A 25,841-nucleotide genomic window follows, 5' to 3' on the forward strand; every position below is an offset into this window, starting at 1 on the left:
AAACAGATTAGCAAGGAGGAAGTAAGGACAGCTATAAAGAGGATGAAGAATGGAAAGGCTGTTGGCCCAGATGACATCCCAATGGAAGCATGGAGGTGCTTAGGAGAAATGGCAGTGGAACTTTTAACTAGATTGTTTAATGAAATTTTGGAAAGTCAGAGGATGCCTGAGGAGTGTAGAAAAAGTGTTTTGATAACTATCTTTAAGAATAAGGGTGATGTGCAGAGCTGCAGTAACTACAGAGGGATAAAATTGATCAGTCACAGCTTGAAGTTATGGGAGAGAGTAGTAGAAGCTAGGTTAAGAAGGGAGGTGATGATTAGTGATCAGCAGTATGGCTTCATGCCAGGAAAGAGCACTACAGATGTGATGTTTGCTCTGAGTGTGTTATTGGAGAAATACAGAGAAGGTCAGAAGGAGTTGCATTGTGTCTTTGTAGACTTGGAGAAAGCATATGACAGGGTGCCCAGAGAAGAGTTGCGGTATTGTATGAGGAAGTCAGGAGTGGCAGAGAAGTATGTAAGAGTGGTACAGGATATGTACGAGGGTAGTGTGACAGTGGTGAGGACTGCAGTGGGAGTGACAGATCCGTTTAAGGTGGAGGTGGGATTACATCAAGGAATAGCTCTGAGTCCTTTCTTATTTGCAGTGGTGATGGACAGGTTGATAGATGAGATCAGACAGGAGGCCCCGTGGACTATAATGTTTGCAGATGACATTGTGATCTGTAGTGAGAGTAGGAATCAGGTTGAGGAGACTCTGGAGAGGTGGAGATATGCTCTAGAGAGCAGAGGAATGAAGGTCAGCAGGGCTAAGACAGAATATATGTGCATAAATGAGAGGGAGGGTAGAGGAATGGTGAGGATGCAGGGTACTTGGGATCAACAGTTCAGAGTAATGGTGAATGTGGAAGAGAGGTGAAGAAGAGAGCACAGGCAGGGTGGAAAGGGTGAAGAGTGTCAGGAGTGATTTGTGACAGACGGGTACCAATAAGAGTGAAAAGGAAGGTCTACAAGACCGCAGTGAGACCAGCTATGTTATATGGGTTGGAGACAGTGGCATTGACAAAAAGGCAGGAGTCAGAGCTGGATGTGGCAGAGTTAAAGATGTTAAGATTTGCACTTGGTGTGACTAGGATGGATAGGATTAGGAATCAGTATATTAGAGGGTCAGCTCATGTTGGACAGTTTGGAGACAAAGCAAGAGACGAGATTGCGTTGGTTTGGACATGTGCTGAGGAGAGATGATGGGTATATTGGGAAAAAGATGCTAAGGATGGAGCTGCCAGGTAAGAGGAAGAGAGGAAGGCCTAAGATAAGGTTTATGGACGTGGTGAGAGAGGACATGCAGGCAGTTGGTGTGACAGAGCAAGATGCAGAGGATAAGAAGAAATGGAAAGAGATGATCCGCTGTGGCGACCCCTAATGGGAAAAGCCGAAAGATGATGATGAATGATGTTTTCTGATGATGTCTTACTTTACCCAACTCTAAGTGTTAGGTGAAGTGAATATAGTAACAACAAATTTCCAAAAAATCTCAGGACTCTCCAACAAATCAAAATATTTATTATTAAATAAAAAAAAGAACATACAGGTTCCAGTTAATCATATTACTGGAAACCAAGTTTTGACTCTAGACTATTTAGGAATAGACCTAGGCAAGAATATAGAGGAAACCTTACAGCTTAACTATGCTAAAACCATAGACTTGATCAAGACATTCATAAGCAAATTGAATAATTTGTTTATAACAGTTGATGATAGGTTACAACTGCTAAAAATGGTTTTGTTACCTAAAATATTATATATATAGCACAAACCCTTATACTTCCACCAAGAAAGAAAATCCTTAAAGAAATCACCTCAACTTTTATGAAATTCCTATGGTACCCCAAAAGAAATAGAGTGGCATATTCTCATCATATCAGAAAATGGGAACAAGGGGGGTTAAAATTCCCAGAGATTGAAACTTATATAAAGGCATCTATAATTAAAATAGTGATGAATTGGATAAATCCTAGATACTCTTCTAATTGCAAACAGTTGCACTCCATTATATTAATGAATGCAAATTATCAAATAATGCTTTGGTAACTAACAAAGATAAGATATGGCACTATTTAAGTTTAATTTTACAGTATAGTACAACAAAATTAAACCAACACTAATAAACAATATTTTGATGCGTTTAGAAAATTCATTAACACAAATTTAGATAGAAAACTGTGGCATAGATTTGTAATACCATTTACTATTACAAGGGATTTCACTGATAAAACACAGATTTTTGGTTTATGGGAAAATAACCTATTTTGTTGGTTGCATGTACTGAAAACCAACAAACTTTGAACACAAAGTATATTGTCAACCTATGGCCTATCCCCTAATGACTGGTTGGTTCTTTAGTGTCACAGCATACATCAAGGATCTGTGTAGAATAATACATAACTCATCCTTCAAAACCATACCAAAAAGTATAAACTGGACTTTTGGAATTCTATATAATAGTGTTAAAAATGAATTGTCATATCTATATAACACTGTCTATAAGACAGCGCCTAAAGATTCTTACTGGCAATACCTAACTAAAGGGTTTCAAGTATCATCAATGGAAGATGAAACAAAGATTTTATTTTCAGTTAACTTCTTACTCACAATTCTGGATAATTTTTCATTGGGAATTTCTACACAGATCCTTTTTGACACCTGATAAACTCTCAAAAATGAACCAAACAGCAAGTTATGTTGGAGATTGTCATCTGTCCACTAATGCTGACTGGTCTCATATTTTTTATGACTGTACTAATATTAAACCATATTGGAATGAGTAACATTTCTTCAAGCTATCTATACTGATATATTTGTTTTGACAAAGTCTTTAATTTTATTGAATGTTAATAGTAATAATATGAAGAAAGATGACCTGTATTTGTTGTGGACAATGTTAGCAATAGCCGGAAAATGTATAACTAAAGATGGAACTCTAATGTAGCACCCACAATGGAGGAATTCATATCATCACTGAAGAAATGCATACTAATGGAGAAAAGAACTAAAGAGTTAAGAACTTTTCCTATGCGATTGGTTAATAGTTTGTGGAGGAAAGTTTTGAATTTGATACCCTACAGATGGAACCAAACTCTTCTTAATGATCATAGTTTATAAATTAACTTAACTACAAATGTTTTTATCTGAATCCTGTGTGTCAGGCTGAATGCAAGTACTGTAAATAGTTACTGAATGTTATGAATGTACTAAATTATTGTATTTCATCAAAATAAAAATCATTTGAGTAAAAAAAAAATGATTTTGTCCCTCCTGGAAAAAATATTCCAAAGACAGTTGGGTACAGCAGTTTGAATCTCACTGTCTCCCACTTTTAGTACTTTGTCCTTTTGCCACAGTTTTGTTATAATCAACTGCTACTACTAGAAGGATTGCATCTTTACTATTAAAGGTCTAGGTTGCTTTCTCAAGGCCAGGTTAGGAGCATACACATGACATGCCCTTTCAATTAACTACTGCTGTGGGGTACTAGTCCAGCTGCTTATTTGTGCTTTCATAAAATTAATACAATCTGTTCTTTCCAGCTTTTCTGGTGCAGCAGAAAACCAGGTTTGCTCTGTCCACTGATTCTATTATTTTTAAAACATCGCTTCTTGAGCAGTCTTATTCAGCCAAGGTTTTCTTCATTTCGACCTCAGATTTTTTCAGTTTTAATCACCTCATCTGAATATCTGTCTAAAGCTTCTTCCATTTTATGCAGCCTTTTGAGCCGATATCCTCCATCTGTGTTTTGTTTATTTGAATCAGCTTTGAATATATTTGACTTATTTTTTTTCCTCTAGGTTACTGAAGTTATGTCTTGCACCAAAGCTGGTGCTTGCACTGCTTTTTTCTGAACAGCTACAAATTCTTCCCAGTCAGTGTTTTTCCTCACCTTTTAAGATCTATTTTTTCAGGTTCTCCGGATTTCTTTTTTGCTACCATCCAGGTAGTGCACTTACTAGCCAGTTACTGAAATTTACCCACAAATAAAAGTTTACTGTCTCTTTGGAGTTCATTTTCACACTGGGAGAGTTGAAATTAAGTGGTAATCCAATGCCCACAGGCACAATGGCTTTTCAGACCTACATGGAAAATACCATGTGAAATCAAAACGTTTCTCTGGAAATCATTAACCAGGAAAATAACACTAAAGCAACAAAGATATTTCAAAACAGGGCAATAAACATTTCTAGATTTCTGGAGACAGGAACTATAGGACTTTCTTCTATATCACTGAACAACAATGCAACTTTCTTGCCAAGATAAAGCATATGCCTGCAGCAAAAACCTGAAAATTATGCAGACAGTCCCCCCCCCAAAAGATGCACTCGTGTCCCTGCACAGGGGGAGTAGGTAGTCTATGCAAAAACATCAGCAGAGCTCTGGGAGTTGGCTGGTCAGGCAGATGTTTGCCTGTAGCTAATTCCCAAATGTTATGAATATTAATATAACAATGTTCCATCCAAACACTGCACAACTGTTTGTAACAAAAAATACTACATACTGACATGAGTATGTCCTCCTTACAAGCTGTACATTGCTCCAGAGAGAATTAAGGAACTACTACTCATATTAGGCATTCACAAAAGCTCTGGATGTTAAACCAGAAGACAAGATGTCTGGCTTTATGAAATCCCACGGATAATAAATAAGAAAGCAACACGACCTCTGTAACAGAGGCCACAGTTATCTTTAACAGTATAAAAAAATCTAAAATACATTCCTAGAAAACAATATAATTAATTTTTCACTACAGGTATCTGAGAAAGTAAATGTTAAACAAGTATGAGGCATTACACAGACAAAATTAGTCTGACATGACAATTAGTCTCTCCTGTTTCTGCAGCTACTATAATGTATTTGTTCTCAAAGGCTATTTTCTAGATATATTCCTTTCTCCTTAGCTTGCAGTGACTCGATACAAAGAGAGAGACAGGTTTGTAGCTTGTATTTTAGAATTTAGCTAAGTCTGGACAAACCATCTTCCCACACCTCCAAATCCCTGAACTTCTGTTATTGATTCCTGGGGAAATAAAAATGGCCAGATGCAAATGCACACCATGTGAAACACTATTCCACCTGTTGCAAACAACCCTATTACTATGAGAGCTTGAAAGGAAAGCTAAAATAAGTAAAATATTAAAAAATACAAAAAGTCAAAATGCAATAACCAATGTTTGCTATTAAAATTTTTCATATTAAGACATTTTACAGTTGCTGTCTTTTAGACACTCACCTTTGCACTATCAAGGAATGATTTCAATGCAGGTGAGAATTGCAAATAAGAAAACTACACAACACCCATTCTGCTTGCCTAGAACCAAAGTTTCTGTCTGTGATGTTAATGTTCCAGATGAACACATCCTAGAGGGCTGAACCCCTAATCTGGCAGTTCATCCATGTAAACATACTGTAAAAGTAAATATGAAGTTCCAATGCACCACCAGCTATAAATGCTGGACAAACCATTCTAATGTCTCACTTGCATGCAAAGGACAGCATTTGCTAGAGGTAATGCCTACCTGAATCTTTCTTGTTATTGTTTCTGCAGGAATGCCACTACTTTAAGTGGACAACATAGAGAGGCTCTCAGCTGTCTTGACGCCTTCTCATCCTTAAGCACATATACTTAACTTACTAGTAACAGAAGTCAATTGGATTCATGAGGCAAACCCTATTTGAAGATAGGATCCTCTTGTTACATGCAAACCAAGGTCATTACAAGTGGCAGATACTGGAAAGTGAAGGAGGTGACAAATAATACCGGATTGTGGTCTTGGGAAAACTTTTCTGAGGAAACAGAAAGGCTGAAAGTCTGTACACAGTAAATGGAAAACAACCACAACCAGGAATGGATTAAACCATCTGGCCTAGGTGGAGACACCCGATTCAAAATTAAGAGTTTAAAAAAATCAAGAAATAGCAAATAGAAAAAAAACTGTAGCACTCTGACCTTCCAACTTCTAGAATTTCATCATTCTTTTCGTAGTCAGTATCATCTTCAGAACTTGCATCCTCTTTCTTTGGCTTCTTACAGTTCTCTTCTTTGGTCTCCATCTTCAAAGTTGTTTTCTGTTTCTTCTCAAATGTTTTGAAAAAAGTCAGTTAAATCTCAATCCATAAACAAAACTTAAAAAATCCCAATACTTAATGCCTCCTACATATTAAGTGGTAAAACACTACAAGAGCATACAGTTTTGTAGAATCGGCTAAAATTAAAAATAGAAAAGAAAAAGTAAGTTAAAAAACATATGACAGTACAGCAACATCCATATTTAACCACCAATACTTTTATATTTAAAATAAGACATTTTATAGTTGGAATTACATGTAGTGCTATTTATAAAACACTGTACAGCAGACCACCTTTTCACCAGAACAGTGGCTTGGGAAAGAACTTCATACAACACCTTCATTTATTTGATAAGCTGTGAATAATTCCATTTCCTTTAAGCCATGGTGAGGTCTTGCTTTTTGGTTAAATAGGTGAAATGGCCCAAAAATTCTCTCTTCCACAACCGGGACTAAATACAGATTGGAGGTAATAAACAAGGTAAGGCTGATGATATCTTACAGCATTAAGATACAATATGCATGAAAATACCAAGACAACGAAGCACATGTTCTAACATTCGGTAAAAAAGTTTTAAAAAAAAACCCTTTCACAATCTGAAGCCACTTAAAATGGCATGAATACAAAGAGCAGTATTAACTCAACTAGAGGATGTACAAAGAAAAGTTTTGAAAGTGACATGGCCCAGAATGTGAAACTAATCGGGACATTTTTAACCTGTGTCTTGAGCATTCTGTTTCACAAAGATAAACACAAAGCAATGACATTTCTATAAGCACACATCATAGAACAGTTATTTCTTATTCCACACACTGTCATCCCATGACAGCATTTATTTATACTGTAAAATATGAACTGTTCTCTTCCTCTCTACTGAGGATTGGCAAAGTTATAGGTGCCGATGCATTCAATTCATGGCCCCCTTCCCAAAATCTTTCCCTCCGCGCTCTCCTAGTCAATTATGATGGTGCTTATTCTGTTTCACCCCCCCCCCCCGTTCCCTCTCTCTAGTACAACCTTCTGCACCAAATCTCTGCTTAAATGGATTATTCCAAACTTCTCTACCACCTTACCCAACCAGTACTACATTTAAACTGCAAGAGAAACTTGTATCCTCATGTTCCTTGGGAGACTATTAGGAGGGGTACATTAGTTTGGAGGTGGCCAAGGGCTATGCGGTGGTGGGAGGACATTAGGTAATATTTTAGTTGCAGTCTGTCTCTCTCTCCATAAGAGACATGCAGGCCAGACCGGGGGGTAAAATTACAATTTCCCATACAATGGCCAAGGTTACATTTGAATAGGGTCAGGAATGAACAATGTTTCACATGGATGGGTAGCCTATTCCACACCACAAGGATCATTTGAGATGCATCTGTCTTACCAGCATGTTCTACTTACTTTGTATGCAAAGTTTAAATCTTTGAATCTAGTGTTTCTAGTGCTACTGGTTTTGCAGATGTGCAAGCATACATAAATACAAGAGATCCATTACGACAAGATACGAAGATGCCTTGTATGCCAAGCACAGACTGCCTCTTAGTAACAGAAACCTCTGTGGACATTTAGGTGGATGTCTGACCTTCTAGGCCAAACTCTAGAGATCTCAGAAATCCACATTCAGTGCCACCTTCTCATGTGGTGGATATCAGTGGGACACAAAGTATAAAGGAGAGAGGTACTTTGTGTACTTTTTTCTTCTTTTAAGACTAGGATAGGAAAACCACCAAGATTTCTTCACTCTTAATATGTAATGGTACCACTATTTCCCCAGATCATCACACCAAACTGCTAGGGGTCATCATAGACAATCTCAAATTTGACCTACAGGTCAACAAAACCATACAGACCATCAATAAGAAGCTTGGATCACTGTATAGAAACAAGACATTTTTAACCCGACTGGCTAGGACTGCAATCACTCTATCACACCTACTCTCTTATATGCCTCGCCTGTACTCTCAAACTTCAACAAATCCGAATAAGGTAAGCTGTCCCATAGCTACAATCATATTGCCAGATTTGCCACTGGCTCCATTTATAGAACCCACCTCGGCCAGAACCTTAAACCACTAGAGTGGCTAGAACTGCCCAGCTTAATTCAATCAACTCTTAATAGCGCACAAAATTTTGTACCACCCTGAGGATACTCCCTCACTTAAAAATATTAAGCCATATAGCAACCTGAGATCCCTACTGTCAGCCGATAAACTACTGGTCCAAACCCACAAAGCTAATAACTCTGCTGGTGAATCCCAGTTTGCCTTAGTTGGCAAAACCTGGAATTCATTGCCAAACTAGATAAACCCTACAATCCTCCAAAAGTCTCTGTAAAAAAAAAACTCAAACAGTATCTCAAAGTGAATTGGCTATGCCCATGTACCAACCCTGATTAAGTTGTAAACTGAAAGCATATTCTGTAATTATAACTTGTAACTACATCACCAAGCTCTGCTTCCAATGTGATGTCTCTTACTTTTAATTGTGTTTTTCCATGAGAATTGAGAATCCCTATTAGGGAACACTAGTAAGCCATTGTATATAATCACTTTGTTTTTATAATGGTTTGCTAACTTCTGTGTAATCTATGTAAGTTTGTCTATGTGGAGATTTTCTCCCCGGGCCTCCGCTGAAAATGGACATGTATCCAGTCAGTCTATCCCGGTAAACAAATGTAAAATAAATAAATAAATAAAAGGAATCCAAAACACAATGGGACAATGCAACTCTGTGAAATAGGGGAAATGTTTCATTTCCTACAGCAGTACTCTAACAGAAGTAGCCAAAGGTATGGAGGCAGGGAGCTGCAGCACTGATCTTACTGTATGATCCCACAACAATACAACCACCATATGGAGCCCTGCACTTGAGAGAACTAGAACAATGCCCAGAACAGACATGTTCAGAATGTGGAGTAAGTAGGCCATGCAAGGAATGCAGTTAGGAAGCTCTACACAGCTCCTGGAATTGTTTAGATTGCAGTACCCAGAAAGGGCATGAATGAGGTTCATGAAGTGCTTTACATAGAAGCAAGCCTGTAGATTCCTCCCAGAGAAGCAGCTCTGACAACAAATTTAAACTGACCTTAGATCAGCTTTCTGTGGTGGGCATAACAAAAGACAATACAACGTACTAGTCATTTAAACAGGGTTTAGTTAGAAACAGGCCTTCCTTGCTTAACTAGAATGAATGCTACAAAAAGTTGGTCAGCTTACTTGAAATGTTTGCTTCTGTCAAAAAGATCCTGATCAGTTTATGTACATTTAAAATAGGCAATACTTTTGTCTTGTTTTTGTGGGGGTTTGGAAAGAAATTTGGCAGGTGCAAGGCCCTTATGAAAAGGTGACAGGTCCCAAGGCAATCATGTCTCTTCCATACAAGGGTTTGTAATTTTGAAATTCCCCTAGCTGAGGGGATTGCTAATACAATGTTCTCAAACAGAGAACCTTCAGGCAACTGCAGCTGCCAGTTCTAAAGTAAACACAGTTTCCCCACCTTTTTAAGGATAAAATTGAAATCCCATGGATAAGAGAGAGAACTAAAGCAATGCCCATGGCAGCTTCAAATGCAAGTAAACTGTAAAAAAACTGTTTTATAGAAGGGAGAGAACCCACAGGTTTTTTTTTAATACCCTTTTAAGTGCATGTTATAGTCATGCACATTAAAGGACCCCCCCCCAAAAAAAAAAGGGTAAAGATACAGATCTTGTTTGACTATAAGCTGCCTTTGAGTGGATGCTGTTAGTTTTACACCAGACTGAAAATTTGATCCACTTGTAACCAAGATTTCCTAGTACTATGCTTCCAGTCCTCTTCAGGCTCTGAAGGACTTGGGGGACAATTCCACTAGGGAATTAAGAGTTCTTTGCTCCAGCCTGAAAGAGAGAACAGTTTTACATTTGAGTGCAACATGTTTCCTTGTTGTTGGGACTGAAGACAAAGGACACAGAGAAATACTTTATCTCTGTTGCTCAGCTCCTCCAACAAGGGCAACCGGGAATACCTAGGCCATAGCAGAGCAACCAGAATCACACCGGCTTTGAGCCATATTGCTTTCTTCAATATTTTGGGAAATAAAGGTACAGAGTGAGAGATAATGAGACACATTTTAGGGGAAGGTGGAGAAAATTGCCACCAGCAGAGATGATGTGAACAGGTACCTTGAGCAGAATTTTGGAATCTGGCAATTTATTAAGGAGGCAAAGAAGCCTATATTTGGAGTGTTCCAAATTAAAAGTAGTCTGCGAATAACTCTTGGGTTCAATCTCCACTCCATGGGAAAAGATCAACATCTACAGAAAGAGTCTACAAAGACATTCTAATCAGAAGTGACACAGCAAGCAAATAAGTGTTGTCCTGTCTTGATACCACATCACAGGCCAATACTGTTACCCTGCACAAACTGTTAAGGTGAGGATCCCCCTTCTTGCTAATGTTCCACATTAACTGAAGTATGGTGATAAATGAGGATGCCCAGTCATAACAACCTTAAGACTGAAACAAAAATAATGGCTGGCATCTTCTTGAGGTTTACTTATCTGCCCTTCACACTTGTTCCAGTTGCAATGGCCTCTTGCGAAAACTTTGCACACCAGGCTTATCTGGAGATTTCATTAGTCAAAGTCTGATCCTCTTTCATTTTGACACATGGTATTTCTGGGTTGGCCTTTACTTGTACTTTCCACCAATGAAATTCCCCATGAATAAGGGGATAAATGGATTAAACTAACAAGGTAAGGTGTACAGTGGCACAAAAAGTTGTGCATGTACCACTATGATATCAGAGACCAGGATGACTTGGCAAAGCATTTACCTACATCCTTGAGAAAGGTCCTTGCAGTTATGGAGGGAAAGATTACAACTAGAGATCAATGAATTTCACTAACTTCATATGTAAGGCTATGTAATGAGGTCTGAGGTGCTACATTCATCTGGATAACCATTTGATAAGTTTGGATCCTCATCAATTCAGCTTTACCAAAGGAAAATCCCTCTCTTTAACCTTATTTCTTCCAGATAGTAGTTATGCAGTGCATGCAATATATCTGGACCTGGCCATTGCCTTTGACACTTAATGCAAGCATTATTGACAAACTTCTAAATCTGAATATAAATCTTCATGCTTCACGGCAGACCACTACTCTGACAGAACCCATGTGGTTAGAGTCACAGGTATCACTTCTTAAAGAAAAAAGATATTACCTGTGGTTAGTACACAGCTTAGAGTTGGGCTCTCTCCTACTTGGCATCAATTTCTAACATCTTCGCATGAACACTCTGATTACTGTTACCTAGCTTTGCAGATGCCTGTAAAATGGGTGCTGCTATTAGATCTTTCATGGACTCACCTACTCCAGCGTGGGCACAATCATGTAAACTGATGAATGGACAACAATCTGAATTTAAAGGTGAAAATAATGCATTGCTGTTAATTTTGGTAAAGAAAACATGTTTCCATCCCATATAGATGATAAACTTCTCCAATTACATACAGTCATTAGTGATCTAAGCACTTTGCTTGATAATTCCTCATCTTTTGGCAATCTTCTCTCTTCAGTAGTTCAGAAAGCCTTGTCTGGCTTATCTAATTTTAAAAGGCATCTCCTCTAGATCTCAAGTCTTAATTTCCCTTTTCTCATATCTGATTAAACCCATTACCTAACAAAATGCTCTAAACACATCACTCAACTTGAGAAACTACAGCTTCCTAACTGAAAAGGTCAGTGGTCTTTGTTATCAGGACACAGTGGCAGCCCAGCCTCTGTACTCAATTTCTTAGGCTTTTCTGTGAGGATTTGTTTAGCCTTTTGAGCCACTCAGTTCAGCTACATATTAAACACAAATAATGCCCATGCCACCTTCTAGATAAACCCAGATAATTGGATGGGTGGCATAAAAATTCCCTCTTGGTCTATCCTGTATTGGTGTGAAATTTAAATACGGGTTACTGGCTTGGATTGAAATGGTCAGCAGACTGACTCCCTATTCCTTACCCATGATCCTGAGCAAACAGAAATCAAAACAGCCACCTTTTCCTTTGGAAGAGGAATGCTGCAATTCTTCATACCCAGAATTGCTCCCAGGAAACATCTGACTTGTGAAGGGGTGACACTGAGTTACTCTATGCAGTGAAATCCTGAAAACTAGTGAAACAATAAATCATAGTTTAGCTGCAGCTCCTCCTAATATTTTGCCTGAGTCAAGTCATTCAGGTATACATAAATGCTCTAGAGCCTGCAATGGGCAAAGGATGGCACTAAACCCTTAAATATAGTAAATGTGGAAAGTTCAAAGAGCAAGGAAGTGAACTAGAAAAGTTTCAATCTTATGTACTGAATTAATTTTCTGTATTCTTTGGAAAATGGAACATGCAGATAAACATCCATGTCAAGGGCGATGACAATGATTTCCAGGAGAAGAAAGAAGAGTGCCTGTATGATTCAAGTGCATTGTTACATTTTTCATACATCCATGTTTTATAGTTAATTGTATTTCTGGATATACTCTGTTTAAGTACAAAGTAGTTTGGAAACAAAATAAAGATTTTGACTTTTTTGATATTTTAGTTTTACTGTTGACTCTGTTTTTACTTATAACTATACCCACAAAATAATGTTACGTTAAGCAATGGCAACTTACATACACATTCAAAGCATTATGGATAATCAAAACCACCATACTTCTTTAGAGGAAAAGCTACTTATTTACATTATGGTTTCTCTAACAGCATCAAATGTGTTAAACTTTAAAAGATGGGCGTTCCACCTGTGAGAAACAGCTGGCAAATGGGCTTAGGATACTAGCATGGAAATGGTGGCTTATACGTTCATGTAGGTAGTGAAGAACTGAGGATACATTTTCACTATGTCATGTCAGGTGTTTTCAGTTACAAGAAAGTTTTCAAGGGGCAGTACTTAATGAAATTGTGAAAATAGCTCATTTGCCTCAAACACTGTAAAATCTGATACAGTAAGGAGATTAGTAAGGGTTGGTTATTTACATTTACCAAATAAAGTACCTGTGACAATACTTTAACCACTGGAAATTTGTTTAATCCAGAAAGGTTAAATATCAATTTCCACATACATCTTTTCTTGGAAACACAAAGTCAGAAAGAGAAATCCTCCCCTGCATGACCCAAGGGAAAGTTTTAAAACGCATGCAGACTAATTTCTGGAAGACAAGCAAGCAGATTAATTTGAGTTATACAGAACACCTGGTTTGGAGGATAGGCACTCTATGAAGGAGGGGCAAATATCTTGAATTTTATATTGTATCCCACATCATTGAGATCCCTCACCCAATGGTTCATGATCAGTTTGTCTCCTGTAGGGTTGACACCTGTTCTAGCAAGAAGTTACAGTGCTAAATACAATATCTCATCTCCTGCATTAACTGAAGACACGAAATCTCAGATTTCCTTTTACTGAAATACTGTTCTCCATGTTAGAAAAAACAGCTGCAGTCTGCAGTGCTTTCTAGCTGCAATAACAAACTGTCTAGCACCAAACCTCTGAAGAAACTTAGTTTTACACAGCTGCCTGCAGTTTTTCATTTTAAGAGCAAGTTTTATTTTCTAAGACAAATGCATTGAATCCTTCAGATTTCCATGAGACTTGGAAGATGAGATTTTCTTCTATCAGATTCAGCTGCTACCATGTACACAGTGGTGGCTTAAATTTCACATTGCGGGTATATCACAGAAGGCAGAATCCTGTAAATGTGCCACAAACCAAAAGTTTGAGAGATCAAGAGGAATAATAAAACTGCAAAGTTCAAACTGATTTGTAGTGTGTTAACCAGCACTGCTGGTTGCTACAAAATCAAAATTCACCCAAGCTGACACTCATTCAGAACTCAGAAGAATTTGTGGTTGTGGGAATGTATCCATACTTAAGTGAAACAAAGAAGCTAGAGATGTAGGAAAAAGGAGTATTTATCATGCTGGACTTCAGCATAACTGTAGTCTAACTAGTGGTAAAAGATCAGAATTTGGAAGAGAAATGAAGGCTCTGTCAGTAATTTAGTCTTTTTACTATTAATCATTTATAAAAGGGCTATGGTATCATATGGTCTAGCAGTCGGCATTCCTGACCTTTCACCCAGGTGGCCAGTATGGGTCATTCTTAGGCCATTAATGTAAGAGTGAGGGTATGAGCTGCTTCCTGGGACACAGGATTTAATTTCCTGAGCCTTCATCTGCCTACTATACCACCTTCAGCAAGTCACTTATATGGACCGTTTTGGGGCAACTGAGAGACTGGGCTAAGCTCCTCAAAATTACCATGGATCACATGCCTATGAACCAACTTTGAACCTGTCAGTGGGGCAGATTGTCTGAAAGGCTAGCAAGTTTAAAATACATTACTGTGGTCAACATAATTTGATCCAAGTATGATAGCAGACATCTGGGGTATCCAAATGGTGTGCTTTTGGACACAGTCTGATGCTGCAGTATGATCAGAGTAAACACCACTTTCATTTTGCTGGCATTACAGAGCTAATGTGCTTCTGAAACAAGCCAACGCAACGTGCAATAGTGTGGACATTTTTATATCAATATTTTACTAGTCAGACATACAAAGTGTACACAGTCAGTAAAGTTGTTATAACTACTGTGAACGAAGACGGGTTGCTCCCAAAAGAGAATAACCACTGCTTTACCATAGCCTTTGTAAATGCAACAGTTTGCTTTCTCTGGTTGTACAAGTTGCAGTACTAGTGATAGCAGTAACATTAGTTTCTACAGCCAAAGTAATTAAACTGGATTCCTCTTTTAAAGCTTGGACATAAACTTGAAGGACCCTTGGTACCACACACCTTTTTTTACAAGGTATTGTACATGCCTGACAGCAACATGTTTATAACACATTATGGATATGATTATTTTATTTCTATACTATCAGACACGAGAGTATGCAATAAAGTGGCTGCAACTACCATTTATGGAGAGTCTCTGGACAAGAGGACGAACCTTGCTGTCATTCATTTTGTTAGCTGGCTTTTTAACTCACCATGCAGAGTTGTGCATTTGTGAGAAACAAGCAGAGATGCATTACTGTGCCTTTTTTATTTGATCACAATCCGGTATCTGGGATGTATACAACGTGACTAACATTTGTGCAGGATGGCAGACACTGATCCTCTGCTGTTACTGTCCCCTGCTGTCATTTGATTACAATCTGTGCAAATCAGATTATCTGCTTTCTTCAGCTGCAGAAGTCTGTGATATTGGTAACCAGCTTCAACACTTATAAAGCAATTCATTTGGGTAGGATTTTAATATTAAGTTTGCATTTTAATATACTTTGGAGGAAAGTGCTAGCAAGTACCCTGGAAATTTGTTTATGTTACAGCACTTGCTGTAAAATGATTATTCATGCTAGACAGTGAGACTGACAGTAACAAATAACTACATTACCATAACCACTATTTTTTTTCTTGATAGACACCTGTGATGTACATGATAAAAGTGTCTGCAAGCAAGTGTGTAAAGAGGTAGTCTGTGGACAAAACACTGCCACTGTTGTCATTCAATTAAACTACTCATTAACTTTGCAGGGCAAGTGTACATTTCTGTGAAACATGCCCAGATGCACTACTGTGGCCATTGACCTTTATTTAATCACAGCCAGACATATGAAGTGCACTCAAGTCAGTAAAGGAGACAAGACCTCCAAGATGTCTTGGACACTAAGCAGTACATGCACTAAAGCTCTCCCATTATGAAAACTGGGAACTTGTTTAAAAAAAAAAAAATTAACAGTCATTAATAGGAGTAAATTTCAATTACTAGCCAATAATTATACTGCCTGGATGCCAGCCAAAAAAAATATTACACAAAGTACAAGAATATCAACTAGAAAAGAGGAAGTTATGACAAGAAAGATCATTGCAGCTGTTCAGAAAAAAAAGTAGTTCACGTTTCAACTTTAGTACAGATAACTTCCAATAATTTATTGGAAAAAAATAAATCAAGTGTACATAGAGGTAAAGGGAGACACTGGATAAATATACACATTCAAAGAGGCTGGGAAAACAGAAGCATTAAGTAGATATTTAGATCAGCTGATACAATTGGGGAAATCCGAGGATGGAATGAAAGAAAAATTGGCCGAACATGAGACTTCCCCAAGAACTGTTAGAAAAAAAGTTAGAAATATCAAACAGAAAACAATGTTACATTACACAAAAACATGAAAGAATAGACTACATTAATTCTATGAAGGACAGGCAAACTACTGGACTGGTGTTCCTTAACTGAATTTGTTAACTGAAAGGGCATATCTTCTGGTATGCTCCAAATCTGGCCATGAGAAAACAGCCAAGACACAAGATGCATCCATACCAGCAGAAAGAGCGGCTTCTGATAAATCTGCGTCAGAAGGGAAACTGGAGACACCAAGGTACTTGTGGAAATATTAAATGCTGTACACTTGGGCACAACAGAAGCACATTTATCCCAGCAATTACTTTCTTTACAGACCAGTACATGACTAAACTTGCTATATCCAGCTGCCTCAGAGTATTTTTTTTCATGGAGAATTACAAAGAATGCAGTATTTCGAATAGATAGAAAAAAGCTTAGCCAACAATTAGTGAGCCAGAAACCTGAAACGGTCTTCGCTGCTCAATCTTCTGATCAAACGAAAGCCAACTGGAGATGTCAGTGAATCTTTTTCCATAATTCCAAAGTAAAAAGTTTCAGCAGCAGTAAAAAAAAAAAAAGACCAGGATCTGACTAGAAGAATCAGGAATACCTTGGATCTGAACCACAGACTAGTATTATAAGATTGTAATGAACAAAAAAGTCCAGCAACACACTGAAGTTGGTCAATAAGTGGAAACTGTAAATCAGTCCCATTAGATTAGCTTATACCGCAAGTAAAAGTCTGTCTTATCTTTATCTATAAATCTGATGAGGCAAATTGCATGTCTGTACAATATGCAGTTAGAGATATTTTATATATGCATCTAGGAAGCAGATTTTATCAGAGACTGCTGTGTAGACTTTTACACTACAACCAGATAAGGCCAGAAAGAAGCAACTTAAAGTTAATATACTGTTGTGGTCTTGGGTTGTTTGGGGAGTGTAAACGTTTACTGGTCATATTATATGTAGCATGCCCCCATTACTATACAGGTAGATGTCTAAGCTACATGCAAGTTTTACGCAAATAGGCTTTTACATATGTATGTATAGATATCTATATACACACATATATTATACACACCTCTTCGCTGTCCAGATTTTCAGACTGTGCAGATTTTTGCATCATATTTTTGGTCTATTCCTCAGAAAATGTATATTTTCTGGGAAATTAATGGCAAGTCACTGAGGATTGAAATCAGTTAACATACATTTGGAGTTTTTGATTTCATATCCTTCAGAAAATCCAAAACACAAAACCAATCACTCTAGAAACTTTCTAAGATTATAAGAGTAATTAAAAATTGCTCCTGATTGTGGGCCTTGTCCCCCTCATTATTTTAGCTTTGTCCAGATTTCTTGCACTTAGAGGTTGACAGGTATGCATATATACATAAATATAACAGGAAAATGCCACTTCTTATATTTACAATATTAAATGTTTCTTTTTCCATTAACAAATTCTTATGGAAACAAAAAATACATTACTCATGACAGCACAGACAAGGGCATGCTAAGTGAAAAGGATTATTCTTGCTTTTGCCAAGTTGTCATTAGCAAATCTTTTTAACTAGAGACAAGGAGTTTGCAGGTGCAAGATGTTAATCATGAAAGGGATGATCAGTGCATTCTGAATTAAGCCAACTCTGTACAACATTTAACTTTTGAAAGGAAACTGGCAAGCAGTGCAATGATAATAAATTAAGTAAGAAACTCAGGGAAGTGAACAGTTCTTCATTTAGTTGCCATTGTTCTTTAATGCAAAGTATAACAGCACATTTTTTATCTAAGGGGTGGCCAGCAAACTTTTTTGGAAGGCTACAAGTTAAAGCTTGCTAAAGTCATACAAGTTTTTTCTCACATCAGGGAGATGAGCTGAAAAGATAGCAATCTATAAATGTTGGAAAACAGGTTCTATCATACACTTTAGCATGGTTAACCCTAACTTTAGAACAGATTAAGCCTGTGGGTACAACCATCAGTTTGGGGCAACTGCTCCTATCTGGATGGGAAACTTGCTTTTTCAAGGCAGTATATAGTTTTGGTTTTGCTCTGTTAAAAAAGGCTGAGGTTTTGAAAATATATTTATTTTTGTTACTGAATGCTTTTACTGAAGTGAAAAATCTGGGAAAATGTGACACTGGTTCAGACAGAGATGAGAGGCAGCAACTGCATACAAAATCACTCTGACAAACATTAATTTGCGAGTGTAAACTGCAAGTGGGAACATATTCAAAAGAACTGCCATATAAAATATGCAGAGTAATAACTGCTTTCCCAATATTAACATGTAAACTTCCATATGGTTACTGACAAAAAACAGAGTACTGAATTATATTATGAAGGGTAAAATGCAACAAAGAAATACAATTCCTAATAAAGGAAGTTTTGGATATAAAGGAAACTGAAATGTGATATTTAGAAAAAGGCAGTAGCAAATTTCTTAGAAATAAACAATTGGTTGGAATATTACATATAAAATAATGTTTGACCAGAAGAGTTATAGTTACGGAATTTATATGTTACAATGTATGAAAATTGTTAGAGTAAACATTTATATTGCATAACAATAACAGCTTCATACATGCACATTTTAATTTTAAACAGGATGTGTATACCAAGAGAAAATTCCAAAGGTACTACCAAAGTTGTACTGAGGGATCAGTGCGTTTTTTTTGTGGAGAGGAAAACATTAACAGAACAGTGCTGATCAGAGGAAAGCACAGTGTAAGAAAACATCTCTGTTATTGACATGTCTTGATGCAAAGTAAACATTCTGTACAGTCAGATGAAATTTTGAGTAGGGCAACAGTATCACTTGCATTTTTAATAAAATATGGTTAAAAATACACGAAGGGTCAGAAGCAAAAATAAAAATGGGTGTTTTCCTCTTCAACAGGCTGTTTAACAGGAAAGGATTTTCTCTTTCCTCACTGCTATCTGCTGTATGTTTAGACCCACTAGCAAAGAAAATAAGGGATTCACAAACTGAAGTACAAACTTGTAGAGTACTCAAGAAAATGTTGATATGCAGATATCTGGTTCTTTAAAAGTCAAGAAAGACATTATGGTGTTGTAAAACATTTGGAGTCAATTTCAAGTCTTTGGATATATACATAAATGAAAAAAGGACAAAGGCTACAGCAGTAAATGCTGTACCCACACATGAAATGGATGAAATGGTTCAGCAATAACCATAATTATGGGAATATAAGATGACGTAATAAGATTTTTGGAACAAAAAAAGGATTCTGTTATGGTGGTAAAGGGTATGTGGAAAGGAACTAAAAAGACAATACAAAACTGAGAAAATTGAAACTCTTAATTATGGATATTGATGGTAAGATATGTGCAGTGTAAATAGTTTAGTCCCCTTAGCTTTTACGTGCAGGCCAGACATCTTTTTATTAAACAGAGAAGCCATGGATAATAATTAAGAGTTAAGTGGAATAAGTTGATTCTCCCCATAGAATTAGATGGTTTAGGGTTCCCCGAATTGAAGAGGCATTTTAGAGCTACCAGTTAAGGCTTATATACATGATTCAGGATGCAAGTCATTAAAGAAAACAACCATGCAATATTATATTCATAAAGAGAAAGTATTCTAAGAATTAAGCCAGCATGGAAATGGAGAAAGGAGATTCTACCCCATGCATGTTGCCAAGCAGGAGTGTAGAAGGCAGGCAAAGGGGTAGAACATACTGGAAGAAATAATCAAAAGAACCACAGTATTGGGAGAAAATAATTTAGGAGGGAAAGGTAATACACTGGGATGACACTAAGACGACATTTGGAATGGAAGTTGGAAAATGACTTGCCTATCAAAAACTGATGAGTATAGCAAAAAGAAAGGGACACAGTTCTGCTTCAGATTTTAATCAAGTCTAGAACAAAAGCTGCTGATAAAAAAGGGGAGTTATAACGGTATATAAAATATTGCAGGATAACTATAAGAGTCAAATGAGGATAGTAGAGAGAATGTGAAAGCAATTTACAAAAGGGAAGAAATTTGTAAGGTTCCCAAATATGGAACAAAGCCCAGAAGGTTTAGGATTTTTTTTCCTGCATAGGAGTGTTTGCATTTGTATTTTGATACCTCAAGTAGACTTCACGTTATCTTCCTCAGACATAAAATACTGGAGGTGTAAGGTTAAGAGACGTAACTGGGAATTTGTTTTTCACAATGTAATGAGTTGGCAGATTTAAAAAAAATCCCTACAGGATACTTTGGCAGTAATGCTGAGGGAACAAACGCTTGTAACTAAAGAAAGGGGAATTTGGGATATAGGCTGAGAATTGCCAACACACACGAAAGGCCTTAGAAAGTTTAATTTTACTGGCTGCAAAAAAGTTGGGGGATTAAAGAAATGGAAGTGAGATCTTTGTCCTCTCTGTGTTTGCATGGGTTTCCTCCAGGTGCTGTTTTCCTCCCAGATTCCAAAGACATGTAGCAAGGGGACTGGACACACTAAACTGACCATAAATGTAAATGTGTGTACAAGTATGGTGTGGAAGAACTATAGTGTCAAGAGCTAGCCACCCAGTGGTGTAAACCTTGGCTCTTGATTGTCAGTGTTGAAGTGACATACCAACCCCATGTCCAAAAATGGGAAAAATGAGTCGTGGATGGATATATAACCATGCTGCATCTTAAAATGAGATAGACGAACATCTTTATTAAATTAAGTGGCTTTTCTTACAATTGTGTAATTAAATGGCTTGTTAGGAAAGGAACAAGTTACCCTATATTGCTGTTTTGAGTTTGTAAACAAGTCTTAACACTGCCATACTACTGCAACATAGTCCTAATCACATTCACTATGATGTCATGTGTGACCGTGGCCTCTAATATTTGCCATACCACCTATAATACCACATCTTTAGCCATACCCTCTAAATTTCTCTTTGAACCACAGAAAATGTAGTAATCGTAAACTACTATGTTACAAAACGCGAAAGCCTACCTCCTAACAGATAGGACAGGGAAGGGAGGGTGAAGATGCGTCTTCCTGACCCACAGGAGAAACAATTGTCCCTGGCCCTTTTTGGACTGTCAGCCTTGGCACATACACTCTCAAATGACTCTTCCCTAATGTTGCTTTTTTTAACCCCAAAAGTGAAAAATTTTGGAACATTACCAACATATAACAAATCAGAAAAGATAAAATACTTGCATATATGTCACAATACAGCATGCAACTGTTAAACCTCATTAAAGGTTAAAGAGAACTGAATTTATCGAACTTAGAGGGTCTTTTCCACTATAATTCCATCTCAAATTCAAACCTATAGGTAACTAAAGATTGCAGTACCTCTCATCCCAAACTCGTTATCTATGAAAAGCCACTTATCCCAAACTCGTTATCTATGAAAAGCCACTCATTTTGTAAAAAGAGTTTCTACATTTTTGGGTTCAGTACTCAAAAGCTTGAAATCGAAAATCAGACGTCCATCATCATCCACAATCTAGTGAAGGACCTTTTTCTGCCCATTAACAATATTAAATTTAATAAGCTATGCTCCTTCTATAGAAGTGTCAGTGAAGGATCATAATTTATTAGACACAAGGGAGATAGATGTATGATGCTTGGCAAAGTTTATAACATTTTTCAGTTCTCTCAAGTGCATCTAGTTCTAAATCCCAGAAGATATGTCTCTAGGTTCCAAAAGCAGTAGCTACATCAACACACAGGGGAAGAGTATAGAAACTGAGGAGATGTAAAGTACTTAAATTCTGCAGCCTAAATATAATCTATGATGCTTATTAGCATAACCTGAAATTAATAGAATACTGTGCCATGAATCTAATGATGGTTAATCCCAAATCCTTTTCCCATATTGGCCTACATTCATGTGCGTCATGTAATCTAGCACCCCTGAAACTAAAGTTTGGTTATCAAACCCTTATAAGCGTTTCCACCCTCTCTGGATTCAATCCACCACTGAATCCAGATTGACCAATCAGATTCTGGGGGTTGAACCAAGTTTTGTAAGCTCAAACATAAAGATAATGTGCTATGCCACCAAATGAAACGCATAGCTTGCATTCTGTTCCACAGTTATAGTAAATCTCGTTAGTGGTTGTTCCCTGTTTTTCAAGTAAAATAATTTTACTTGAAAAAATAGGTCATGAAAGAAATGCACCATCACAGCCAGTGCTGCTGGCTTCTCTACTCTTCTGTTGTGATGGGCGTAACTCAGTGATGTCCTGTCAAGGGTAGAAGTTAAAAGTCTCAGGTTCCACACAAAAGTACAGTAAAATTGATCATATTTCCATTTCCTCTACTGATGTAAGTACCAATACAATATAGGGAAAATGAAAATGTAGGTGTCTGTATCCATTTTTTTTTTAATCACAGTTCTGCTGGTCACTAATAAGCTTCAAATAGCAAGCGTCCTTTGAACAATAAAAATGCAAACAGACACCCAACTAATGGTAATACTTAATGAATTCAGTCATATTCATTAATTTGCTTTGTACAGATGTCTGGTGTTTGAACTTGCATCGATGCTCGTCATACTATAACCATTTTGCTTCAGCTGTAAGAACCTCCCCAAACTTGCGTCACCACAGTGCTAAGCGTGATGTCTGTCAAAGGAGGTGCACACACAGCGTTAATCGATTTTACTGAGGAAATTTTTCACTTGCTGTCACAAAGTTTGGCAGCTTTTTTCAAATTATAAACAAGACCAGCAAATGCACCAGGACAGCACTATCATAACAGTTGGGACAGGTAAGGGTTTATCATTATTTAACATTTGTTTACCAGGAAAGTCCAACTTGGAACAAAGCCAATTTTCAGTGGAGGCCTTGGGAAAAAAGCTCCAGACATGTCTTTGCAATGTGGGATGAAACCAGAGTACTGGGGGAAAACCCACACAAATGTAGGCAGGACATGCAGACTCCACACAGAAGGCACTCCTTCAGAGAACTACTTGCTGTGAGGCAAAAATGCTACTGCTACACCACTGTGCCATTCAATTACATATGGCCAATCACAGCTGGACAAACTTAAAGATCTTTATCCTCCAAGTTAAATGGCTTTATCATTGTCATCCATTAATGGTTTCTAATACCCACTTTCAGGACGGGTCTTCAGTTTGGATTTCATGCTAGTATCAAAACTCTACATACAGTTTCCCTTACGGGGAAAATATTCTCTATACAGCCTTTTATTTTGATAACTTCAAACACGGATTGTAGCCCCTATATGTTCAACTGCAGGGAATTTCTCAACATGTCCCAGCTTATTTGCTTGACAGCACTAACTTCTGTTTCCATGTATAGTTGCATAAAGAGTTAAGTATTTTTATTTATTTGTTTTATTTTACATTTGTTAACCGGGATAGTCCAGCTGGATACATGTCCATTTTCAGTGGAGGCCCGGGGAGAAAAGCTCCCAAGAGACAATTTTACAGAACTTACAAACTTGGGTGCATATTTCATCTAGATCCATTAGGGTATCTAGTTATTGACACAGGTATAAATTACAGGCAGATACAGTTTACAATAGTCAAACAGTTTTACATTGTTCATACTAACAAAGTTACATGCATGTCATCATACCTCTGATGTGGTATACATTTATATGCAGATAACAGATAGGACTCTAGTTTAGGACAATAGTTACAACAGTACTGGAGTGGATCAGGTCTTAGTCTGGAGTTGAACAGAGACATAGCCATTTGTTGCCGAGGTAGTTGTAGATAGCTTTTTTAAATGTAGGTAGGGAGGTTATCAGGGATATGGATGTAGGCAGGGAGTTCCAGATTTTGGCCACATAAGAAGAGTAAAGGGAGTCACCAGCATGGTTGTTGGATCTAGTAACAGCTCACTGTAATTTGTCAGTTGAGCGGAGTTGCCTATGACAGGAATATTGTTAGACAAGGTTAGCCAGTGAAGGTGATATATTTTGTTGATAGAGTAGCTTGTGAGTAGTAACCAGCTGACTATAAATAAGTTAGTAGTTAAAGACAGCCCAATTGCTTTAGGTTTAGGCAGCGATGTGTTCTGTAGGAGCTGTTGTTGGCAAATTTGGCTAATTATAGCAGGTTGTCATTTTATTGATTTCTGTTTTGGATAAGTTAATCAAGATGGGTGAGGCATACACAGTAGTGTTGAGAGAAGGTGTGTACGTGCAATTGTAGTTCTAGCATTATGGGTCAGGAATGCTTTATGTTTGTAGACTACCTAGCTTTTTGTTAGGTATTTTTAATGGCCAGATTAATGTGTACATCAAATATGAGCTTGTTGTCAATAGTAATACCCAGTAGTTTTGTCTGGGCTTCAGGTGATATGCGGGTACCGTTATTTGAGTGGATAGTAAAGGTGCAGGTGGGGGCAGTTATAGTTGAGGGATAAAATAGCAGGAGCTTGTTTTTTTTGGGGTTGAGTATTAAGACATTCTCAGTGAGCCATGTTTCCACTGAGTGAAAGTTATCCTGGGTCTTTTTGTGGAGGTCTGGTAAAGTAGGGGCGCTAGTTCATGCAAACATTTAAGAAAGGCAGTTCTAAGAATTCACCATGTCAGAGAAAAGCCTCCTGTGTCACCTAGGAATGACAGAAAATCCCATGAAAAGACATGACTTTTGCCTTACCCATAAAATGCTTTTTTGTTTAAATATAAATCATTTTACTCCTAAATTGACTGAAAAGAAAAACTTGTATGATTTGCAAGAGGGGTAAGAACAAATTTGATTGCTAATATCTTTTGTTGAAAGTCTAAATTCAGTGTTTTCCAGAACTGAAGAGGACCTTTAATTCTGTAAGTAAAAAAATCCGGAATCAATTGCAGAGTTTTCCAGCACATCTGTTAGTAACTCCTACACAAGTCATACAATTCAGTGATTTCAGAAACTAACTTCCTGATCATCTTCCTCAAGGGGTGAAGTTAATACCTACTACATCCACTGTAGATGCATTAACTTTATACCCAGACATGCTACCAAATGTTTGCAAAGACCCAATCAAGAGCTCTCCAGGGCAGGCAAATATAACAGCAGGTCTTAAAACCCGAATGTAATAATTCCTTAAGCCAGACTGCAAATGACGGCAAATATAAGGCAAACAGAAGTGGTGACAGAGGGCAGCCCTGTCAAGTCCCACTTTGAAGCTTCACTTGGAAAAAACATCCCACCTCCAAGGTCTTAAATAGTAAATTCCAATTGACTGTCAAAAGCCTTCTCAGCATCTAGGATAGCCATAAGCAAATGCTTCCCCTGCTTAGCAGCATTATCTATACTGAGAGAGATTTCTATCATGCTATCAAAAGCAGTTCTTCAGGCCAAAACCCTGAATTTATCTAGGTGTAAACCTAGTAAACACTGGAAGCCTACTTGCTAATAAAGTGGTAAAAAATGTTGAAGTCATGATTAAGATTAACCTGCATGAATCAACATACAAGGGCTCCTTACCCAGCTTAAGGGATAACCATAACAGCAGCTTGTTTCCAGGAGTCAAGGAATATTCTGAATAGCAAAATGCTAGCAACTAAGATGAGCAAAGCTATGTAGAAAGTTTTCATCTCCCACAGAGCACACTTCTAGCAGAAGTCCATCCAGGCCCAAAGTTT

The 25,841-nt window shown here is 37.5% G+C and overlaps 1 protein-coding gene across 1 annotated transcript in view; it reads right to left on the reverse strand.

Annotated features, from left to right (window-relative positions):
* Window positions 1-25,841, reverse strand: part of LOC122789843 — a 202,275-nt gene that overhangs the window by 118,882 nt on the left and 57,552 nt on the right. The window contains exon 3 of the mRNA XM_044057280.1: window positions 6,001-6,128. Coding sequence (XP_043913215.1) covers window positions 6,001-6,104 — 104 coding nt within the window. The 5' untranslated portion in view covers window positions 6,105-6,128. The remainder of the gene's footprint in view (window positions 1-6,000; window positions 6,129-25,841) is intronic.

This window comes from Protopterus annectens, chromosome 15.part0 (genome assembly GCF_019279795.1).
Source record: "Protopterus annectens isolate FY-2018-M chromosome 15.part0, PAN1.0, whole genome shotgun sequence".
Taxonomy (NCBI): domain Eukaryota; kingdom Metazoa; phylum Chordata; order Ceratodontiformes; family Protopteridae; genus Protopterus; species Protopterus annectens.